This window comes from Staurois parvus, unplaced genomic scaffold (genome assembly GCF_062004578.1).
Source record: "Staurois parvus isolate SC_StPar_1 unplaced genomic scaffold, SC_StPar_1.0 ptg000282l, whole genome shotgun sequence".
NCBI lineage: Eukaryota > Metazoa > Chordata > Amphibia > Anura > Ranidae > Staurois > Staurois parvus.
The window spans coordinates 11,677,762-11,702,496 of NW_028318078.1; the positions used below are offsets into that span (position 1 = coordinate 11,677,762).

Genomic DNA, 24,735 nt, shown 5'->3' on the forward strand with positions numbered 1-24,735 from the left:
ACCTTGTTTCCTGATCCATCCATAGAAATGGAGAGAGAGGAGATGAACATGTTAAAAGAAACAAAAAAACCTAGGGAATGCTAGGAATAAATATTACTCACAGAACACAAGATTGCAATTAGTGCATCAGATAAATGATGTAAGCAGCCTGAATTATGGGTAGCAGGGACATTTTTATAGTACGTGTAGTGGGAAGGAAAGAAGTGAGAGGTGTAATCTGATAAAAGATTATGAAAAGAGATGCACAAGATAAGAGGTTAACCAAAAGACTCAACAGGAACATGATTTGTCTGATCAGTGAAGTCACTCTTATGGGAATGAGAAAGGTTGGTTAGGATGTATAGAAGTTTAGAGCCAATGATCTGAGTCAGACTGAGAAATATGAAATGTGACATAGAAAGGTAGAGAGATGACTTGCAAGGCAGCATTTGTGTGCTGTATTTAAACAGCTAAATGATAAACTGTGCTAATCTCTTTCCTATGTAATCTTTTTAATTACATTTTTAAATAACAACCTTTTTTTTTTACAGGATCCCCACATTGCAGAATGTCAGTTCCATCTTACGCTTGCATACATTTCCTCATTCTCTTCCCACAGACTCTTATACTCGGTAAATATCTTACTATTTACAGACACACATGTATTTGTAACTCCACTTTAAACTAATGATATGGAAAATAATTTTGCCTGACTATTATGTTTATGCTCTAAGCCAAGGGTCTCCAGACTATTGCCCCTGAGCCACATCTGGCGTGTTAAAAGGTTTTTATCAGCCCACAGCTAGGATCAGAGTCAGTATATTTAGATTCAGTGCTGAATGATGATTCAGTTCAGTTGATCTACTATGGTAACATTGTACTACTTTGGTCATAGTAAAATATGAAAATAAAATCTTAAAAAAAAATAAAAAAATGTAATAAAAAATTAAAAATAATAATAAAAAAAATATATACATATATATATTTTTTTTCATACTGTCACCAGTCAGTGTCCCTGTTCACCGCCATGCCAGTTATATGATGACGCTGTACTGCACTGGTGACAGTATGTAAAAAAAAAAATAGTGAAAATAATTTTTTTAATTTTTTAATTTTCCGAAAAATTTTGACAAAAAAAATACAACTTCAAAAAACTCGCCATTCTTCTTATGAAGTATGTCCAACTGTCTACTCTGCAAAAAGGGGTCATTTTGGGATATCTGTACTATTCTGACATTCTTGGACCTCACGAAATTAGATTGGCCGTCAGTACTTTAGGATTGATCAATTATCAGATATATCCCATAGTTTGTGAACTCTATAACTTTCCTACAAACTAAATAATACATCCTAATTTGGGTTATTTTCACCAAAGACATGTAGTAGAATACATCTCGGCCTAAATTTATGAAGAACAATTATTTATTTGTAAACTTTTATAACAGAAACAAAGAAAAACGTGTTTTTTTTTTTTTCAAAATTTTCGGTATTTTTTGTTAATTTAGCAAAAAATAAAAACCCCAGCAGTGATTAAATACCACCAAAAGAAAGCTCTAGTTGTGTGAAGAAAATGATAAAATTTTAGTTTGGGTACAATGTTGTATGACTGCGCAATTGTCATTCAAAGTGTGAGAGCGCTGAAACGTGAAAAATGGCCTGGGCAGGGAGGGGGTAAAAGTGCCCAGTATTGAAATGGTTAAATCAAGTTACAGGTCACAGAAAGAGTTGGGGGTGTCTCTTTGTATGTAGATGCAGTTTGTCCTCCCCACTGTAGGTGATGCTGTTAAGCTGGCAACTGTGCAGAAGGGAATGGAGGTTGAGAGGAGCTTTGTTTCTCTGAAGCCTCTGTAGGTGTCAGAGGAGCAGTGGTCTGACTGGACGCTGCTGCCCTGGCTGACCTCTGTGGCCATCTTTTGTGAGAATCCCCACTTGCTAGGTACAGTGTATCTAGCACTGGGGAGAGGTTCTGGTCAAGGAGGGATAGTGTAGGGATACCATGCCTGGCTCCACTATCTTGGAACTTTAAAGAGCTGGGACAACTTTAAGTTTACTAAAAACAGGGCTGCTATTGGGGGGGCAGCCAATACACACGTAGGGACCTGAGCATCCTGAGGGGCCTGGCCGCCAGGCAGGGACAGGAGGATCTTGGCTGCCCTGTTTGTCTATATACATTCACTACAGAAGAGTCTGCACCTGCTGCTCTGTGTCATTTTGCTCACATGGCAGCTCCTTGTGTGTGTGTTGCCTGTACTGTATACTGGACTGTACTTGGCTCCAACTCCTCTCTGTGTCTCAGGGACATGAGTCAGCTTTGTGTAAACAAGAGCTGGGACTGGGAAGACCTCCTTTACAAGCAGGGGCAATGTGTAGTGTACAAGTGAGGGCGGGAGGGGGCTGTTTGTGTACAAGGGGGCAGGAGCTTTATGTGTGTGTGTGTGGGGGGGGCTGACATATATACGGGTGTGGAGGGGCTGAGTGTTTACAGGTGTGGGGGGAACTGCGTGTGTATGGGTATGCAGGGGGGCTAAGCGCATACAGGTGTGAGGGGGGCTGAGTGAGTACAGGTGTGAGGGGGTTGAGCCTTGTGCAGGTATGTGAGGGTCTGAGCGTGTACAGGTGTGAGGGGGGCTAAGTGAGTACAGGTGTGAGGGGGTTGAGCCTGTACAGGTGTGAGGGGGGCTGAGTGCATACAGGTGTGAGGGGGGCTGAGCATGTGTAGGTATGTGTGGGGGGGTCTGAGTGTGTACAGGTATGGGGGGGGGGCTGACTGTGTACAGGTGTGAGGGGGCTGAGTGTGTACAGGAATGTGGGGGGGCTGAGCGTGTACAGGTGTGGGGGGGCTTAGTGCATACAGGTGGGGGGGGGGCTGAGTGTGTACAGGTGCGGTGGGCTGAGCATGTACAGGTGTGAGGGTCTGAGTGTGTACAGGTGTGGGGGGGCTGAGTGCATACAGGTGTGTGGGGGGGGGGGCTGAGTGTGTACAGGTGTGTGAGGGGGGCTGAGTGCATACAGGTGTGGGGGGGGGGCTGAGTGTGTACAGGTGTGGTGGGCTGAGCATGTACAGGTGTGAGGGGGCTGAGAGCATACAGGTATGTTGGCTGAGTGAATACATGTGTGAGTGGGGCTGGGTGTGTACAGGTGTGGGGGGGCTGAGTGCATACAGGTATGAGGGGGGCTGAGTAAGTACAGGTGTGGGGGGCTGAGCGCACGTACAGGTGTGGGGGGGAGCTGAGTGCATACATGTGTGGGGGGGCTGAGTGTGTACAGGTGTGGGGGGGCTGAGCGTGTACAGGTGTGAGGGGGGCTAAGTGAGTACAGGTGTGAGGGGGTTGAGCCTGTACAGGTGTGAGGGGGGCTGAGTGCATACAGGTGTGAGGGGGGCTGAGCATGTGTAGGTATGTGTGGGGGGGTCTGAGTGTGTACAGTTATGGGGGGGCTGACTGTGTACAGGTGTGAGGGGGCTGAGTGTGTACAGGAATGTGGGGGGGCTGAGCTTGTACAGGTGTGAGGGGGCTGAGCAAGTACAGATGTGGGGGGGTCTGAGTGTGTACAGGTATGTGAGGGTCTGAGTGTGTACAGGTGTGGGGGGGCTTAGTGCATACAGGTGGGGGGGGGGGCTGAGTGTGTACAGGTGTGGTGGGCTGAGCATGTACAGGTATGAGGGTCTGAGTGTGTACAGGTGTGGGGGGGCTGAGTGCATACAGGTGTGGGGGGGGGCTGAGTGTGTACAGGTGTGGTGGGCTGAGCATGTACAGGTGTGAGGGTGCTGAGAGCATACAGGTATGTTGGCTGAGTGAATACATGTGTGAGTGGGGCTGGGTGTGTACAGGTGTGGGGGGGGCTGAGTAAGTACAGGTGTGGGAGGCTGAGCGCATGTACAGGTGTGGGGGGGAGCTGAGTGCATACATGTGTGGGGGGGGCTGAGTGTGTACAGGTGTGGGGGGGCTTAGTGAATACAGGTGTGAGTGCAGTTGTTGCATACAGGTGTGGGGAGGGCTGAGTGCAAACAGGTATGAGGGCTGAGTGTGTACAGGGAGTGCCTACAGGTGTGTGAAGGGAGGCTGAGTGCCTACAGGTCTTAGGGGGGGCTGAGTGTGTACAGGTGTGAAGAGGGGCTGAGTGTGTAAGAGTGTGTGAGCGGCTGAGCATGTACAGGTGTGAGGATGGCTGAGTGTGTACAGGTATGGAAAGGGTTGAGTATGTACAGGTATGAGGGGGAGCTGAGTGTGTACAGGTGTGTGGGGCTAAGCACATACCGATGTGGGGGGGGCTGAGCATGTACAGGTGTGGGGGGCTGAGTGTGTACATATGTTAGGGGGGCTGAGTGCATACAGGTGTAGGAGGTCTGAGTGTGTACAGCTGTGGGGGGCTGCCTTCTGGACTGCTAAGTGCTGACTGTGGACTGGTCTGGAGACAAGTTATTACACATCACAATAGTAAATTGATTGACAATGTTGCTGGGTATGGGCCAGTGCTGTGACTGTCTCTTTGTTGGATTGAGCTGTTTGTGGCTGTCTCTTTGTTGGATTGGACTGTCTCTTTGATGAATATATGTGGATGTCTCTGCTGGATGGGGATGTCTTTTTGCTGGATTGGGATGTCTCTGATGAATATATGGGGATGTATCTTTGCTGGATGGGGATGCCTCTTTGCTGGATGGGGATGTCTCTTTGCTTGATTGGGATGTCTCTTTGCTGGGATGGGATGTCTCTTTTCTGAATATATAGGGATGTCTCTGCTGGATTGGGCCATCTCTTTGCTGGATGGGGATGTCTTTTTGCTAAATATATGGGTATGTCTCTTTGGTGGATTGGGATGTCTTTTTGCAGGATTGGGATATCTCTTTGCTGAATATATTTTTTTGTTTGTTTTGCAAATTTGTTTTCTTAGAACTGCTGGGTGAGGATAGATTGGGGGTCATTGAAAAGATAGTGCAGTTAGTGTAGCATCCTGCTCAAAAGAGTCTACCTTGGCAGACTTCATATTTTTTGGCCAAAATATGATCCCTTACTGTTAAATCTTGAAATCGCTGATGACTTGGAATGCACTATTCATTTTCACATATTAGTTTGTAAGAGTGTTAAAATAAAAGTGAGTGTGCTGAAGGACTCGGTGGGATGGCCTGTGGGTGGATTCGGTGGGATGACCAGTGGTTGGGCTCTGGGGCATATTGGAGGTCAGGCCTGTGAAGGGGGTGCAAGCCTAAAGCTCTGTAAGGGGCCCCAAAATTTCTGATGGCTGCCCTGACTAAAGTTGCCTGCACCACTGTTCTGCCTATTAGCCACCCCCTTTATCAGATGTTGATCCAGTAAATTAAGCCTATCGGAATGTCCTCTCAAGTGAAGAGAGTGTGTTAAAGTACTGCGAACGTTGTTAATAACTATTGTACCCGGGTTGCCTGTGTTATGAAGGCTCTGTTGCCATATTGTCTGGAACTGTGTAGTGAGCACCTTGATGCTGTCTTTCATGTGGTATTTGTTACTTCTACTTATCCAAATAATAATTGTTCCACCTTTTTTAGTCTTGGAGTTCCTTAAGTCTGTCTTGGGTATCAAGCAACTGGCCCCATCCACATGCTGTTCAAACAAATATACCTGTGTGTGGCTCTAATCAAAAAATGAAGTAGTTCCCTTGTCAGGGACTTGCTCCCCAAGACAGAGCTTTACTTTGTTTATGACTTTCTTTCAACTTTACCAAAAGATACAGTTAATTATTAGGCTGAATTCACAAAGTTCACACACCAGAATAATAATTCATATATTCAACATTCCATTGAAATCCATTGTCCATAATGTCCAATGAGATTTGAAAGTCTCTATGTTAACATTTGGTTTTCAAGTCCATTATTAGTTTTGAGTTTTTACTTATGAAAAGTAAATGTGCTTTTATTTTTAATTATCCATATCATCTGCTTGATAATAGCGCCATTAGAAAATATTTTTCATTTTTCAAAGACATAAGGTTACAAAACATATCACCTCTACAAGCCTAAGAACTTCAAGCATATTTATTGCAGCATTTACTAAAATACTAAATAAAGTCTCAATAAGCACCTTCTATTGACACCTGCTTTTCCCTGTATGTGCAGCTACAGCCCCCTAAATATTTATTTATTTAAGGTACTTACATAGCGCCGTCAATTTAAGCAGCGCTTTACATACAGGTGAAACTTGAAAAATTTGAATATCGTGCAAAAGTTCATTTATTTCAGTAATGCAACTTAAAAGGTGAAACACTGCCAAAGCACCAAAACCTGGTTCAATGACCGTGGGATTACTGTGCTTGATTGGCCAGCAAACTCGCCTGACCTGAACCCAACAGAGAATCTATGGGGCATTGCCAAGAGAAAGATGAGAGACATGAGACCGAACAACGCAGAAGAGCTGAAGGCTGCTATTGAAGCATCCTGGTCTTCCATAACACCTCAGCAGTGCCACAGGCTGATAGCTTCCATGCCACGCCACAGTGAGGCAGAAATTGATGCAAAATGGGCCCAAACCAAGTACATATGCATGCTTATACTTTTCAGAGGTCCGGTATTGTTCTATGTACAATCCTTGTTTTATTGATTGCATGTAATATTCTAATTTTCTGAGATTGTGGATTTGGGGTTTTCATGAGCTGTAAGCCATAATCATGACAATTATGACAAATCACGGCTTGAACTATCTTGCTTTGCATGTAATGAGTCTATCTCATATATTAGTTTCACCTTTTAAGTTGCATTACTGAAATAAATGAACTTTTGCACAATATTCTAATTTTTTGAGTTTCACCAGTCTATATATTATACATTTACATCAGTCCCTAACCCTCAAGGGGTGTACAAACTAAGATCCCTAACTCACATTCATACATACACATACTATGGACAATTTAGACAGGATCCAATTAACCTACCTGCATGTCTTTGGAGCGTGGGAGGAAACTGGAGTACCCAGAGGAAACCCACACAGGCACAGGGAGAACATGCAAACTCCAGGCAGGTGGTGCTGTGGCTGGGATTCGAACCAACAACTCTAATACTGCCAGGCGGAAGTGCTAACCACTAAGCCACTGTGGCCAGTTTAATACTTGGGTTTAATATTAGGGTCATGGGTCATCAAATGATTTTTTGGCATCTGTTAATAATCTATATTTTATATCCTGCTGGAAAATAAGGACTGTCAAAGACAGGCAAATGTGCATAAGGACTGGTAAATATAAGGTAAGCTAATCATATAAGTGTAACATTACACATGGGACACTAATAAACAGTTCAGAAGCTTCATTTTGATATTTCTGTGTAGCAAAGCGGATGAGTACACATGACAAAATCAGGCTGATGGATCCGCATTTGACCCGGATTGCTCTGGTATTCTGTCTGGCAGAGAACAGTTCACTCATCTCCACTGAGAAATTATAATGAGAGGAGACAATGAAACTGATCACAGCTAATTAGGATTTTTATTCGAGTTGCCTGGTTAGCTTGTTTGGGAATCAGCAGCACAGCCAGTTTTCAAAGTTCACTCATATCTGCATGTAGGTTACCTTCATATTATTGCTATATTAAACTAATAGCATATTATCTTAATAAAGGACAGCAATTTAAGAAAACTGATGTGAACATATTACAATTATAAAAAACACTAGACACAAAATTAGTCATCCTAAAAAGGACATCTGTATTGGTAGGAAGCAGAGCCCCGCAGGTGCCGCTAGTTTGGTAATCCCTCTGGAGCTATTCTTCATTCACTGAACTGAGTGAGGAAATACCTTGACCACTCCGACGCACCCTTTGCACAAAGAAACCACACCAGTTTAAAATGACCTTGCGAAAGTAAGTGAGTCAACAAAGACAAGATTGTACAACTATAATCACAACCTTATAATAATTTACTATTATGGAATGAAGTTATAAAACAGATTTAAATATGGAGATTTTTCATTAAAGGTGACTGGGCCCAGATTCCATTATGTTTATCACTTGACTTGTAACAGGACTAGAGTCCAAACAGAGTAGCTACAAGGAGCTAAGCTACCTATGAGACTCAGGGATGGCCCTGCTAAATCAAAGTTGCCTGCAGGGCTTTGATATATTTTATAAAATGACCTTTAATAAAATAAATATAATATAATGCTAATAATTAAGACATGAGGAGATTTTCCCCAACTGTAATTTTTGTTTTCTTTGTATTTATTTATTTGCTAGCTAAGTTGGGGCCCTTCTTTGATGGTGCACAAGTGGTGAATCCTGGTTAGGTCCATCAGTGCTTCTAGAGGTGTTTTAAGGCAATACTTTAGAAAAAAAATGGAAACACTGATAGGTGAAGATAGTTTTAACAAGCTCCAACAGGTGGAGAGAGTAAAAAGAATTCTATTGCAATTGGATGTCCTAGGACATGTGATGTAGCAATAACTGTTTCTGTAATTTGTATAAAATGGGTTTGACAATCCTCTCTTGCCAATCCTTGTTTGCTGGTCTTAATGGTGAAGGGACCCCTTTCAGCTTAAGGGCTCAAACTCCAGATAGACTGACCTGTTTTATGAGGTATGATGAGGGATCACCAAGTCTGTACTGAAATGTAGAGACTGCAAGTGATGATCGGCAAAATTTGCCTTGACACACTGAGAAGTCCTCACCTTAACCTGTTCCCACTGGCCATACGCATATATGCAGCTTCTCGGCTTTAATGCATATATGTGTCACAAATGTAAACATTTTTGTGCTGAGAGTGCGTGCCCTGCGCACTCCCAGCACAGTCACTAACCACACTTTGTTGTGCTGACAACTCACTCTGGGATTGTTGCTCACTGTTCAGGATGGCTGCCATCCTTTTTCTGAGGTAATGGTTGCCGGATGTAAAACTGACAGCTTTGTTGACTATTGAAGATGGCTGCCATCTTCTCCTTGAGGTAATGGTGAAAACTGATAGTTTCTTAGATGTTGCTGACTGTTAAAGATAGCTGCTGTCCTCTTTCTTTGAGGTAATGGGGGTCATGGATGAGACTGATAACTCACTCTTGGATTGTTGCTGACTGTTAAAAATGGCTGCTGTCCTCTGCCTGAGGTAATAGTGACAGCAACTGGACAGGAAAATCCACCATTCTTGGTGCTCAAATACCTGCGTCCTTCCTGCGTCAACTTACTTCTAGCTACAGACCAGGGGTGTCCAACCTTTTGGCCTTCCGGGGCCACATTAGAAGAAGAGTAATTGTCTTGGCCCACACATAAAATACACCAACAATAAGGATAGCTGAGGAGCAGAAAAAGTTGGGCAGATCACAAGTTAGAAATCACTGATGTAGATAATGTACCTAACTGAGTAATAAAACATCTTTGAACCGTAATAGCTTGAATACCGCATGGTGTTCTTCCACACCTGAAAATGAGCTTTATTTTTGGATGCATGGGGGTGCCATTAAGAATGACTGGGAGAATGGGGAGAGAGATTGAGAGAGAGAGAGGGAAAGAGAGAGAGAGGGAGAGCAGAGTGAGAGAGAGAGTGAGAGACAGAGAGGGGGAGAGAGAGGGAGAGCAGGGAGAGAGGAAGGAGAAAGGGAGAGACTCTCTGTGACACTGCAAATCCCAACATAGCAGGCTCCCATTACTCAGCTCAGGACACACAGCATGAGGAGGAGATGTCCACTACTGGGGTCACTACAGCCTATCAGCCTTTCACCATATCCTCACTCCCTACCACACACCTCCTGCACCATGCCCCTCCCCACTTCCTCTCTACTGTGGTGTCCCTACTCCCTTCTCCTGAGTTCTAGCTATGTCCTCGTCCTTCTCAGCTGCTGCTCTGGGAATTCCCTTCAACCACCTCTTCTGTTTCCCTCCCATTCCTCCTCCTGTCATCTGTCCTCCAGGCTCCAGCACTATCTGTCCATCTGTGCCTGGCTCCCTCACTCACAGCCCAACAGTGACAGGTCCGCACTGCTTACTCTGATTCTCTCTTCTTGCTCCTCTGACTGTGGGGTGGAGCGAGCATGTGGTTGGTTGCTTAGGATGCTGGGCAACCAACCACTAGAACTGTCAGTGGCAGTCCTAGAATCTATGGCTGTGCAGGTGCCAAGACTTGACAGTGTGAGGAGATCTTTGTTAGCATGTTTAATCATAGTTTACCTATCACAGTTTTATGTTCTGAAGTTTCACCTTTTAAACTGAATATTGATGTGCAGTAAGAAATGCTTATAATATAGTATGTAATGGTACACTGTATGGGTTTGGTTTGTAACCTGTGAGTTGAGAATCCAGCTGGGTTCCTAAATCAATTTATTGGGTCCCAAGCTGATTAGATGCGACCTTTATATCTGTTAGGGTCAACATATTTTTTACATGTACTACTTATTTCTGACCCCTGCGCTCTGTGTGCTAAGCACTCTTCACCCCATGCGCTATGGCTATGTATATTACACATTCCGGACCCCTGCACTATGTGTTTTATGTACTTCAGAACACTGCACTTTGTGTGTTGCATAGCCCTGACTGTACTTACCCCTGACCCCTGCACTCTGTGCTGTTCTTCCTCCTGACTCCTGAACTCTGTGCTGTTCTTCCTCCTGACTTCTGCACTCCGTGTTGTAGTTCATCCTGACCCCTGCACTCTGTGAATCACATACTCCTCCCCCCTGCTCTCTGTGTGTTATGAACTTCTGGACTCCATGCATTCTATACTTTGTGCATTATGCAGTCCTAATCTGTGCATTCTGTGCATTACATACTTTTGACACAAAGCAGGGTAGACTCAAATTTTACTTAGCCATACCCTTTGAAGCCTCTCCCTCTCTTACTGCAATTTGGCTATACATAATTTGTGTAGCACTCATAGCGCACTGCATCATTATAGTTCTCTGACCAATTGTTTGAGGGTGTGTTAAAACTAAGCTCATGTTTTCTTTGGTGTGGTTACAAATGGTTGTGAGTCAGTGGGGTGTCCTTGAATTTCATTTTGAAATTTTGGCAACCTTACCATATGTGATTGAAATCTCTTTTGTTAGGTTACATTTTACCATGCTCAGGGCAATACAGACTGGCAATAAGATTATTGCATGTCCGTGGTAGTGACTGGAATTGGCATGCAAGCAAACCTGTGGATCGACTTATTTCATCCAAAAGGGGGTCTCTTCAGGATCCATTTGGTTTTTCACTCTTTCATATAATGCTGTCAAGAAGGTGTAGGTGCACTGCATATAATGAAAGAACAAAGACCTCTAAGAGACATAACTCTTCATATCAACCGCAAAATAGCTACAGCTGTGCCAGGACATCACTCCAGGCAGATGGTAATGCATGCAAATATCACAATCAAACATAAAAAGATTACTGGATGAAGATACTCCCAAAATTCAAAATCCAATATCATATGACTGATAAGTGCCAGCAAGCAAAATGACAAATGCCAGCTCAGGAGTAATCTCTTTTTAATCGACAAAGTCTCATGTGAATGGGAGACTGAACAATGTTGGGTAGAACAAACTCAAAGGGGTTAAGATGGGGAGTGGATGACTTCATGGTTAACTGCTCGTTTATGCCTAGGGGATAAAAAAGAAGTTTTACTTACCCCATCCTCCACTCACATGGCAGACAATGCTCTCCTGTGCTTCAGCAGTGAACGTTCCTTTTGCGTCCTCAATTCCATTGAATGTTATGGACCCTGAATTGGTCTTGATGATGTCAGAGGGTATTCATGCATTGTATCGCAGTGGAAAAGTCTATGGCAGGGTCTCCAAACGTCCTAAACAAAGGGCCAGTTTATTGACCTCCAAATTTTAGGGAGGTCAGACTGTGACCATTGGAAGCAGAAATTAGAAGTTTACTATTAGGAGGAGGAATATTGCCCCATCATTGGTGTCAATGGGAGAAATAGTGCCCCATCGTTATGTCCCATTGTTAGTGTCAGTGGAAGGAATAGTGTCCAATTGTTTATGTCAGTAGCAGGAATATTGCCCCATTGTTGGTGCCAGTGGGAGGAATAATGTGTTATATTGATGGAAGAAAAAGTGCCCCAAGGGCCGGATAAAGGCAAGCAGGGGGCCACATCTGGGCATCAGACTGCAGTTTGGAGACCACTTTTCTATGGGAACCAGTCTAGCAGCAAGGAGGAGAACCAGGTAAGTAAATGTGCTTTTTCCATCCTCTAGACCAGGGGTGGGCACTTGTAGTCCTACAACAGCTGGAGGGACACAGTTGCCCACCCCTGCTCTAGACATAAATGAGCAGTTACAACTTGCAGTGCAGCGACAGTCCCACTGCAGAAGATGTTTACTTTCCCAGAAGTTCAGGTTAAAGTCTCTGCATAAAAAATATTTAGCTTTTTTGATGTGTTGATTTTCTGCTGAAAATTCAGTGTCACTATAAACATTTCATTCAGCTCAGGCAGGCCTATGGCAATAAAAATCGCAAAAGTGATAGATGTTTAATATGCTAATAGTGTTATAATTTTCAGGGCTTACAATTTCAAGTCCTGGGCTACTAGCCAGGCCTTAAGAGTTACTCGCCACCAGCAAACACACACAAACAGAGACACCTGTATACACACACACACAGACATGTACATACACACACAGAAACATGTACACACACGCACAGAGACACATGTACACACACACAGGTACATGTACATACACAGAAATACACACACACAAACACATCTACATACACACAGACACATGTACATACATACACAGACACATGTACGTACATACACACAGACACATGTACACACACACATACATGTACATACACGCAGACACATGTACAGATACACACATGTACATACATGCAGATACATGTACATGCATACACAGACACACACAAACACACACACACATGTACACACGCACGCAGTCTGTTAAGTACTCTCTCCTCTCCCCTGAAGCCACGACTGGCTGATATAGAGGATCATGTGATCAGTGAGCTGAAACTAGGTATACACACACACACACACACACACAGCCCTATAAAAAGTTGCAGTACTTCATTGTTCACTCACAGAGCCATGTACTGCACTCTAGGGGGAGGCAGAGAGCACAGCACACACCCCTTCCTTTGCTTTCACTGCGCTCAGCTATTGAGCAGTCTGATGGCTTCCACTGCCAATGACAGATCCGGCCTGAGCTCCGAGCCTGCTCAGCAAGACGGCCCTGGGGGACACACTCGCCCTCACCATAATTTCCACTCGCCATTGGCGAGCAGGCGAGTGGAAATTTCAAGGTCTGTTCTATAGAATAATACTCTAATAGTATTATGGGATTGTTTGCAAAAAAAAAAAAGGTTAAGGGCAAACAGTATACAAGTAGTATACCCACCATTTATGAAGGTCAAACCCATTGTCTAGGATGGCTTTTGTATTTTATACAACAATCGTTGTGCTCAATGACCATCCAGTACTCATATCTTAAAACAACAGCTATCGCCATAGGCACCTTAACAGCAGCTAATGTAATCTGACAAAGGTGAAGACCACAGCTTTGCTCCTGTACAATCATTTGAATTTATAAATGTATTGTCTGAATAATACTTTGGAGATCATCCTGGTACAGAAGAAGTTTGAGTCATAGAATAGGTTTAAAGAATCATAAAGATGCATGCTGCCACCCAGTGGGGCCATGGATCTATCTATGGATAAACCATAAAACTGTATCTAGTAAATGAAATAGTACCAAGGACAACAAATACATCTACTTTAAAATGTATTACCTATAAATATTATATAAACACTAAACAAAATACAATATCCCATAATCACAAATAAGTGTCTGCTAATATGAAGTCTATCTTAAATCCCAACTCCATTACATTTTTTCTCATCTCTCCATCCCATCTCACTCTGCCAGCTGATTGCTTTTCCTTACCTGCAGAAGTCAGTTATACTTCCCTGAGTCCCACCATACAGATCTCTTGCTGATGGTATTTTCGCCTGCGGGGGCCACTAGTCCATTGCCACTAGTCCGTTGCCACATGTTAACCCTTCACTCTCCTCAGACCACATCAACTCTCTTGATTCTAAGAGAACCTCACCTATATGGAAATCCAGAAGAAAGATCCACCAGGAAATAAACTGAGGAGAAGGATACAGCGCTGGATCATCATGTGACAGAAGCTTCAGGTAAGTGAAAACAGGCATTTTAATAGCTTTATTTTTTGTTAACCCAGCGATCAGACAGAGAGGAGGGTGGGGGTGGGAGAGGGGTTACATTTATCTTGAAGTTGACTTTAATACCTAACAAATTTATATCCAAACTAGAACTATTTTTGTATGCAGACAGGTGCAGTCCCACATGAAGGAAATTACTTGAAAGGTTTACTTGCAAATTAGGCCCTTTTCACACGGCGGGTGCAATTGTTTAGTAACAGCGGCTCAGTGTGTTCAAGTGCTGCTAGTTCTGCCTCTGGCTTCCTCTGTATTTAAGTAACCTAGGATTTCTAGATGTATAGGTGGAACTCATGCAGAACACAGTATGAATATTAATGCCACTTCAAATCATTCAAGATCTCGGAAGAAGGAGCTTCTGAGCATGCTCCAAAACGCATGACCGCCCCCATTCTGATGTCACATCTGGCGTGTGCATTGCACACAGATCCTGGAAGTACGGTGACCATCTAGGTTCCTGCTTTCCACCGTTCCTGCAGCCACTGGCTGGTCCAGTGGGCCCTTGCTATAGACAGCAGCTTTGTTGGTTTTTGATGAGCCTGTACCCTTTGTTACCATGTAAGTGTATTTAATCTTGTGTCCTAATAAACTACCTAAGTTACTGCACTTAGAAGCACCTTCCTTCTGTGTCTAGGTTTTTTTTTACTAAGTACACTTTTTACTATGCACACTATAGCAAACCCCACAGTTAAAGCTGTTCCTCTAGGCACAGACCTCAAGGCATACAGCTAAATACATAAAATGGAAACTGTTTTACCTGCCAAAGGATCTGTACTTCTGTCCATCCAGTACTGAGATTTACACAGCTCTCCCATACAACACAATCTTATCTGGCCTGGCAGAAGACCTGATTTTTCTCCACTGCAGCTCACAAGCATTTATCGGTGTCCTCCTTGCCCTGTGAATTCCAGTGAAATATTTTAATCCCTTGGCTGGAGGAATGCAAGGAACTAGGTTTCAACCTAGCTCTGGGTGCCGGTTTCAGCTCTGCTCTCTGTTTACTACTCTCATCTAGTTATACACCCCAAATAATCCAGCACTTGCCAAAAAAAGTAAAAAACAAACTAAAAATTAACTGACAACAATCCAATCAATAACACTAGTCATAGTGTTCCTGGTGATCGTAATTAAGACTACAATCACAATAATATATAATATACTCAAATCATATGCAAAAATAATAAAGGGTATTAGTAATACAAAGATGAAAAGTTCCACTCAAAAAATAAGAAATGATCTTAAATGATGTTTCATAAAGTCCTGGATAAAGGAACAAACAAATTCTTTCAGTGCTCCAAATATGTGACAGCAGTGCAATGTCCACATCCATAAAGTGAAGTGTGCTCCCGATCACTTCATGCAGCAACACCACCATGTACCTCGACCAGTCAGTGCTGTGGCTTACCCGCACTCATTGACCCACTGTACGTTAGGTCAAAAAAATACTTCCCAATATCATGGGTAGAATTCTTCCAGATTCATGATTCAAAACTAATCACTCAATAGATCATAAAAACATATACTGTATATTGAGGGAAAGAATGAAGATATCTCATAGTGCAGTACTGCAATAAAAAAGCAAATTTATTCATAAAAGTGTTTATTCATACTCACAAAAATAGTGCACTAAGCCAATGCACAAGAATCATTGCCTAATTGAAAAAATACAGATTGCTCCCTTAAGGAGAAACATCCATCCTGCTTACAGTAAGTAAAATGGCCAACCTCGTGCATCTGACGTAATGTTGTAATGTAACCACACCCTGATGTGCTTTGTCATGAACAGCGTAACTTTCTCATCTGGTTACTGTTACATTTAGAGATTTTCATAAACTTATGCAAACTATGTGCCACCATATATGCTATGTAAGTAGGTGGAGTTGGGTCAGGTCCTCTTTAAGATCTGCTCTTCCTATTTTTGGACCATTATGGGAGTCCCAATTAAAGGTGGGTGGTACTGGGCCATTGGGTCTTCTGCTTGGGAAAAGCTAAGGAAGGGAGAGGTTTCTTGCTCTCCCCTTTAGGGGAGGGACTGTTCCAGGGTCCTAGACTGGAACTATGGACAGCTGAAGAAGAAGACTTGGGTTTTCCCTTCATTCTCCTCTCTGGTGTTCTATCAGTGTGGATTAGAGGCAGAGAATAGAAGAAGGACATCATCTGGGTGAACCACAAGATACCTCACACCTCCTGATTGCTACTATACTCCTTAAACCAAACTATTATTTGGACTGTAAAATGACCATGATCTGGACTGTTATTCTTTACTTCTAAACTAAGACTAAGTTTCAGAATGTTGTTTAGCAAGATCTAGCATCCATGTGAATGAGCAAAAAGCCAATCATTACAGCCAATGCCTGGTTGGGGACACAAGAACAGTGAGTGTCAGTGTAGACCTGGCTGCTGAGTCTTGGAAACTGGTGCTTGCACTTTACGTTTGAGTAATCCTTGAAATGAAGGGGTTCGTCATGTATGGTCAGGAGGATGGCAAAAACAGGTCTCTGGCCCCCATTTATGCAGGGGATACTACAGGTTGGGCAGAGAACCTTAGGGGGCCTAGAACCCTTGTATTTGGGGGTAACCCAGCTCCTCGCAGCGGTCACATATGAGTCAGTCTGAGTACTACCCACAAACTGTATCCTTATTAGTAGGCAGGTTGCCTACTGTAGGTATCTAGTTATGGCTACCCTAGAGGGGGAAGGGGGTTAATGCATTTTTCCACTCTTTCTGGGCTCTGCCTATCTCCCTGTGCTGTAAATAAAAGGGGAAAGGGCTCTACACTCAGGGAGCTGCTGCTGCATGGGAGGAAGGCACAGGCAAGCCACCGCATGTAATTTCCAGCCATTTCTTAGAGAGTCCAGAAGGATCTCCAAGAGCTGCCGGTGAGTCTCTGGGGAGTCTTCCTCTAAACTCAGATTGGGGAACTGCATCACCCCATCATGTAAAAGGGTCTGCTGGTATTTGTAGTTTGCTTTGAGAAACACCAACTTGTTGGGACACCATCGTCATGGACTGCTGTCATTTTGGACATTCCACTAATGGACTCTACTTGTGCAGATATGCTGGGGTGGCCACAGTTAGGATTAGTTAGGAAAAGATTCTTGTCTGTTACACTGTTATGGTGAGTTTTATCAGTAAACCCTTTTGAATCATTGTTCTGCTTGGTCTGAAGTCATTCTAAAGGGGTGTATGAAAGTAGCCGGCACAATACACATGGACACTTAAAGTTTGGGTCAGTTAAAGCACATTGGTGTATGAAGTCAGTCTCTCAAAGAGTCAACATGGTTCAGAAGAGGAAGAAGTGGTTGTCAAGAGTAACTAGAGGCTAGTAATCAGTACAAGCAGCCTGTTGTGATGTGTGGTGCCTGTGCTAGGCGAGCTGTCCTCCGGTTAGCAAGGGGGTTGCTTCTGGAGCTCCCTCCCCAGCAGACCATCTACCATAGCAACGGGAGCAGATCAGCATCATGGAGTCCCTCAGCCGAGCCACCGGGTACAAGAAGCATGAGGAATAAAGTGCACTTTTTTGTTCTGTGCTAGGTGTGTTCTGTTACTGGGAGTGAGGTAATAGAGGTACCCTGGTCGGGTGGAGTGGGCATAGGCCTAAATGCAAAAATTACAGTCGAGATGTGCATTGGTATGGGATCAGGAGGTTAGTTGGAATATGGCTTATTTATTCAGTGTACAGTGTTCGGCCCATCTCCAAGTTGGCCTTAATGTTGAACTTCCCTGAAAGTGGTCTCTGCCTTGTCTCAATTGATGAGCATGACACAGTAAAGGTACCCCAGATGTAGGAAGAGTGACTTCTCCCACAGTGACTAGTGTAGCCCAGAAGAACGCAATAACAATCTCCTTGTCCCACATTTAGTGCCCAACATGGGGCTACGCCTACTTCATACCCCTGCAGACCACCACTACAGAGACCATGGCAATAGTTAGGAAGTTAGAACTTATCCATGCTTGCCTAGAAAAAGTTTACATGAGTAATCATGTCTGCTTCCTAATTGGCTCCTGTACAAGGTACCCTCACCAGATCGGTGGAGGTGCTACTAAGGGGCATATAAAGCAACCAATTCTGAAAGGACACTCAGACCCTTCACATGCATTGCTACAGGTCACTATGGTGGACCAACAACTGCCCTGGAAGAAGGTACTGGCCACAACCAATAATGGAGTCCAGTACCAGTCTGCCATAGGGACCAGAGCCACCACTGCAAATTAGCTTCCAGCTAAAATCCTCCAGCCTCTTCCCAGAGATGGCCTCCTCCACTGAATTAGAGGTCAAGCTGTCACCTTGCACATTTGCTTCTGGATCTCCACCTGTCCAGGAAGCTTGAACAGAACCTCAAGAAGTAATTGTTGCAAGAAATACTGCCTCTACCTGCCCTGAACCTGTCTGCTGGGGATCTTCCAAATAGATCCAATCCTGTGATCCCTCTCTCTCAATCAATAAAAACATGAATTGCACTCTCCAATCCTGTGATCCCCCAGAGAGGACCAAACAGCACTTCGCCATGAAAGTCAGGACATCAGTCAGCCAGCTCCAACCTCATACATCATTTAATCGTAACTTATTAGAAGAGAAGCGTGGATGTTTTGCACTTTAAACAATGGCTTCTTCCCATCCAAAGATCCTGAAGCAGCCTTGCTGGAATAAGATACACCAGGACTTATTACTTTTTTGTTGCATATTTATTTATTCATTGCATATATTTACTCACTTGATATATAATATCAGATTGGTTTTTGAAGATTTTTTTTCTGTGGATTTATGGACACATTTATTTGCATAGGATGATATATTGGAGTATGCATGATTATTAATTATTTAGCGCTGCATTTTTTGCATCTGCGTTCTGAGGGTTTACTGTATGTCTATGCCCATTGCATGCGGATAAATATTTTTTAGGTAGTGCTGTCTTTTACACATTGTCCCGCACTATAAGTGACTACAGGTTACTAGGTGTCGGCCTAAGGCAGTGAGTTGGAGTGGTAATGCCACTGCTCAAGTGCTCCTCTTAACCTATCTATCTATCTTATCCATTCAGTCGTATCCGAACCTTGGCGATTGCATGGACCTTCACTCGTAAGCGACTTTTTCCTTGAATTCTCTTAGCAATTATTTTTACAGGGTAGGTTGCCAGGTCTTTCCCCAACCCCTACCATGCAGGAGATCCTGCGTGGCCAGGGAAGCTTAAGCTACAAGACCTCAAAAGCTAAAAAAGACCAATGTGTTCTTGTTAGAGAGCGGAAGTGATATTACTTCACTCACTAAGGAGCACTTTTCTAGACCCACAGCACCTGAGGTCTGAATACAGGAATTTCTACACATTGTAATAGATATTGATTACAGAACCACCATGGTTTAGAGAAGCCATCAGCCCACCCTCTCCTGACTAGCGGTTGTCCTGCCAAGGCCTCCCTTATAGGCTCTGGAGCCAGCTGCCAATCCCTCTTATTCAACTTTGTAAAATATTTTTACTGTGTGGCATCAAAATGGACCAGGAACACTTTAATTTCCCAAAAGTTCACATCTTATAGAGGTTGGCAGTTCAATTATTCAATTAAGGGCATAATGGGACATTTACATCTTTGTTTTCCTTTGGCAATTGATTTCCTGACATCTGTCTGTTCACATTATTGCATAAAAACCATATTGATGTTTTAAACCTGAACGTTACAGTATACAAAACATCTGACAGAAATCATTATTTGAACTGTATTTATTCTTGGATAAGGAATCTGTACATACTGTATGTATTTCTAAATCTTGAATCTTACTATTGATTTTCTGTGCATCAGTATGAAAAATAGATACAGCTTCAACACAATGCAATACCATTTACCCATTTTACTCCAAGAGCACTTTGCCATCCATTTACCCATTTTACTCCAAGAGAACTTTGCCATCCATAACAAAAGCGTAATAAAGTAACACAACATATAAATGCTATGCACTTGGAAAATAATTTGAATGTGGAATCTACTAGTAAAAACCTCTGGATTGGTCAATCCTAGTAGGAATGTATCACATAACAGGTGTCTCCAAGAGGTTATAGTGTCTGAGATGTGACCTAGCTTTGTCAGTGTCTGACAAAGCTAGGTCACATCTCAGACACTATAACCAATTGGCCAGGAATGGATTTAGGTAAAATTTTCACCTGTTTAGTTTTAAATTCTATTATGTTCACAATTCTGGCTGTTGGCAAAACTTGGGTACGTGCTTCCAGAACCACCCCATTCATTTGTGCAAACAGACATTTTAGAAACCTACAGTATATATTTACATTATATTAACATAATAAACAGAGGGCACTGAAACATACATTTATGAACCTATTATGCACCATTTAATATGCTTTTATGCACATATGTTGTGATTTGAGCTTTTAGTCTTCTTTCTTCTGTTTTGATCTACTGCAAGAACATAGTTAATGGAAAATCAGTGCAGCGTGTAGTGCAATTTGTAAAAGAATAAGTACTGAAAGAAAACATGAAAGCTGCTCTACAAAGGAAAATAGAACATGTAAACAATGATGAATATATAAATATATGTGCATTCTGTAATGGGGTGGAGGGAGTAGTAGGGTGGAGTATGTTTTCCTTTTTGCCCATTATGGTTGTAGTCAACCACTGTAATTTGTGGGATGCAAGTGTCTCTTATTTGATCTAGGAATAAAAAAAAATACAAATAAAACATGACATGCAGATTTCATCTTAACATAGACCATTACTCAAAAGATAACTAAAACCCATGGGGCAAATTTATTATTATCATGTACATCTAAGCATATTTGCCCACCTAGATTAACCAATTATTCACCTTATATTTTCAGGTAAGTCATACACTTTCCCAGTGGGGAGGAGTAATGTAAATGAAGATTTCAAAATATTTCAATATTTCTCTTACAAACCTAAGAAACTATAATTGAGCCAGTAATAAAAGGAGGAATTGAATCCCTTCAGTGAAAATATGGTCCAGAGATGGATGATGTTTGGCAGATATCGCAAATGTCGTTGTGAAAATTGGTAAACTGATCATTTAACAAAATGCTGCGTCATAAATGATAAAGACTTGATGGCTGAAATTCTGTAATTCTCTTTTCTTGATGCTCCTTCTAGAGCAGGTCATGTGGCAAAAAAGCCTAAGGTTTGGCCTCAAGATAGGCTTCAAGTACACGTTTACTGTAAAAGGAATATATGCAAAAGGTTTTAGAACATATTGAAATAATATATTGTAAACATTGCTCTTACATTTAAACGTTAAAGGACAACTGTACTTCTGCTGCAAGTTGTCCTTTTAGGGTCTTGCCCCTACCCCCTAAGTGCAGCCCAGGTGGGCTGGGTCTGATACCTCGGCACTCATTTCAGCAATCTTCATTGCTGATTCCTGCTCAGAGCCACACAGCCTTTTTTGGGAAAGCATCCTTAATGAGTCTTTTTGCCCTGTGCTTTTGCTGTGGCCTCATTTATTTTTATGCTTTGAGCTGTACTCTGCAGGACAGCTGGAGGCCATAATAAGTATGGCTTCCAATAAGAATGAATACAGCCATCCATACACAGGATGAAGTGGACCTGGGGTGGAGACTTTCTAAAAGAAAGCTGTGTGGCTTCAAGCAGGACAGCATATTGAAGACTGCTGGAATGGAGGCAGCTTCTAAGTTTCATAACAAGTGGGCTACACTCAGGGATATGACCATGCCTTAAAGGACCAGTTCTGCTTGTCATTTAAAGAATAGGTTCACCTTTGGGGACATGTTACATGTTCTACCAATTCTTAGGGTGGAACATGTGACATGTTCCCGATTCTGCAGCCACCGCCCACTAGCCCCATCTCCCTATGACAGAAGTACGGGGAGAAGTTCCCTGTACTAGCTGTCACTTTTCAAAAACAGTGCAGGCATATGAGGCTTTGCCCATACAGCTGCATCATTCATTCACTGTCCTCTGTGAATTATTAGACTACAGGTCCCGACAGCATTAGCGGCTGCCAGCTTGTAGTCCTCAATGAACAACCACAGCATGGAGCACTGTGGTAGTTCATTGATTCTTCCTGTCAGAAGTATCGGCTTGCTTGTACAGGATGTATGAGCAAGCAGATACATTGACAGTCTGCCGGAGACCTGCATGGCATCAGCGAGCTGCTGATCACTGGTGCAATGCTTTTGAGGCTCCTAACAAAAAAATAATAAATGCACATTTTTTTACCTACAAAAAAATGTGCATTTATTTTTTTTTGTGTAAAGGTGAACTTATCCTTTAAGCAACCATTTCCAAAAAAAATTCAGTATTGGAAACCCTTTTTTTCAGCCTCTTACTTTGTAGAAGAAAGCTGCAAAGACTCAGAATTGCTATCCAGTCAATGATCAGCGAAACAGCTGTATCTTTCAAAACTGATACAGTATATATACAGTATATAATGTGTGTGTGTATAAATATATATATATATATATATATAATTATATACACTATATTGCTAAAAGGATTGGGACACCTACCTTTACACACACATGAACTTTAATGGCATCCCAGTGTTAGTATGTAAGGTTCAATATTGAGTTGGCCCACCCTTAGCAGCTATAACAGCTTCAACTCTTCTGGGAAGGCTGTCCACAAGGTTTAGGAGTGTGTCTATGGGAATATTTTACCATTCTTCCTTAAGCGCATTTGTGAGGTCAGGCACTGATGTCGGACGAGAAGGCCTGGCTCTCAATCTATGCTCTAAAGCATCTCAAAGGTTGAGGTCAGGTCAGTCAAGTTCCTCCACCCCAAACTCGCTCATCCATGTCTTTATGGACCTTGTTGGAACAGGAAAAGGCCTACCCCAAACTGTTCCCACAAAACTTGGAGCATGAAATTATCCAAAATGTCTTGGTATGTTGACGCCTTAGGAGTTCCCTTCACTGGAACTAAGGGGCCAAGCCCAGCCCCTGAAAAACCCCACACCATAATCCCCCCTCCATCAAACTTTACACTTCGCACAGTCAGGCAAGTACGTTCTCCTGGCAACCACCAAACCCAGACATGTTCATCGGATTGCCAGACAGAGAAGAGTAATTTGTCACTCTAGAGAACACGTCTCCACTGCTCTAGACTCCAGTGGCGGCATGCTTTACACCACTGCATCTGACTCTTTGCATTGCAATTGGTGATGTAAAGCTTGGATGCAGCTGCTCAGCCATGGAAACCCATTGCATGAAGCTCTTTATGCATTGCTGTTCTGCTAATCTGAAGGCCACATGAAGTTTAGAGGTCTTTAGCTACAGACAGTTGGCGACTTCTGTGCACTGTGCGCTTCAGCATGCGCTGACCCTGCTTTGTCATTTTATGTTACCTACCACTTCATGGCTAAGTTGCTGTTTTTCCCAGTTGCTTCCACTTTGTTATAATATTAACAGTTGACCATGAAATATTTAGTAGCAAGGAAATCTCCCAGATGGGCCTATTGCACAGGTGACAATCTATGACGGTAACCTTCATTGAATTCACTGATCTCCTAAGAGCGACCCATTCTTTCACAAATGTTTGTAGAAGCAGTCTGCATGCCTAGGTGTGTGATTTTATACACCTGTGGCCATGAAGGTGATTGGGACACACCTGAATTCAATGATATGGAGGGGTGTCCCAATACTTTTGGCAATATAGTGTATATACAGTGCTCAGCATTAATGAGTACACCCCTTTTGAAAAGTAAGATTTTAATCATCTCAGTGAAAACAAGAAAATGTTTCCAAAATTTTGACAGTCTTATAGAACATTTGTTTAGCTCATTACATGAAAGCAAAACTTAGATTACACAATCTTCAGTTTTAGTAATTTATTTGATGCAAAAATGAATACATCCCACAACAAAAACTACTACATCTAGTATTTTGTATGACCTCCATGAATTGTAAGGACAGCCCCAAGTCTTCTAGGCATGGAATGAACAAGTTGGTGACATATTGCATAATCTCTCTTTTTCATTCTTCAAGAACAAACTCTTTTAAAGCCTGGATGCTGCATGGAGAGTGATACTCAACTTGTCTCTTCAGAATTCCCCATAGGTGTTCGATTGGGTTAAGATCAGGAGACATACTTAGCCACTGAATCACTTTCACCCTGTTCTTCTTCAGAAATGCAACAGTGGCCTTAGATGTGTGTTTTAGATCATTGTCATGTTGGAAAAGTGCACAAAGACCAAGGGCACGGAGTGATGGTAGAGTCTTCTCTTTCAATATAGAGCATTACATCTGTAAATTCATGATACCATCAATAAAATGCAGCTCTCCGACACCAGCAGTGCTCATGCAGCCCCACAGAAGGGCACTGCCACCACCATGTTTCACTGTAGGCACCATGCATTTTTCTTTGTGCTCCACATCTTTGTAACACCATACAGTTTTGAAGCCATCAGTTCCAAAAACATTTATGTTGGTCTCATCATTCCGGAGTCCCGGTAATTTTCTTCTTTTTCAGCATAGGCTAGGTGGGAATTTTTGTGCATGGGCTTTAGGTGAAGCTTCCTTTGTGGACAACCCCCATGCATGCCATTCCTCTGCAGCATACGTCTTATTGTGTCACAGGAAACAATCACCCCAGTTTGGCTATCTACTTCTGTAGCTAACTGCAGTGAACTTGCATG

The 24,735-nt window shown here is 42.7% G+C and overlaps 1 protein-coding gene across 1 annotated transcript in view; it reads left to right on the plus strand.

The window, feature by feature from the left end:
• The first annotated feature begins 532 nt into the window (after positions 1-532).
• Positions 533-24,735, plus strand: part of IL2RB (interleukin 2 receptor subunit beta) — a 60,191-nt gene continuing 35,988 nt past the window's right edge. The window contains exon 1 of the mRNA XM_089681836.1: positions 533-611. Within this exon, the coding sequence (XP_089537962.1) occupies positions 548-611 (64 nt within the window). The 5' untranslated portion in view covers positions 533-547. The remainder of the gene's footprint in view (positions 612-24,735) is intronic.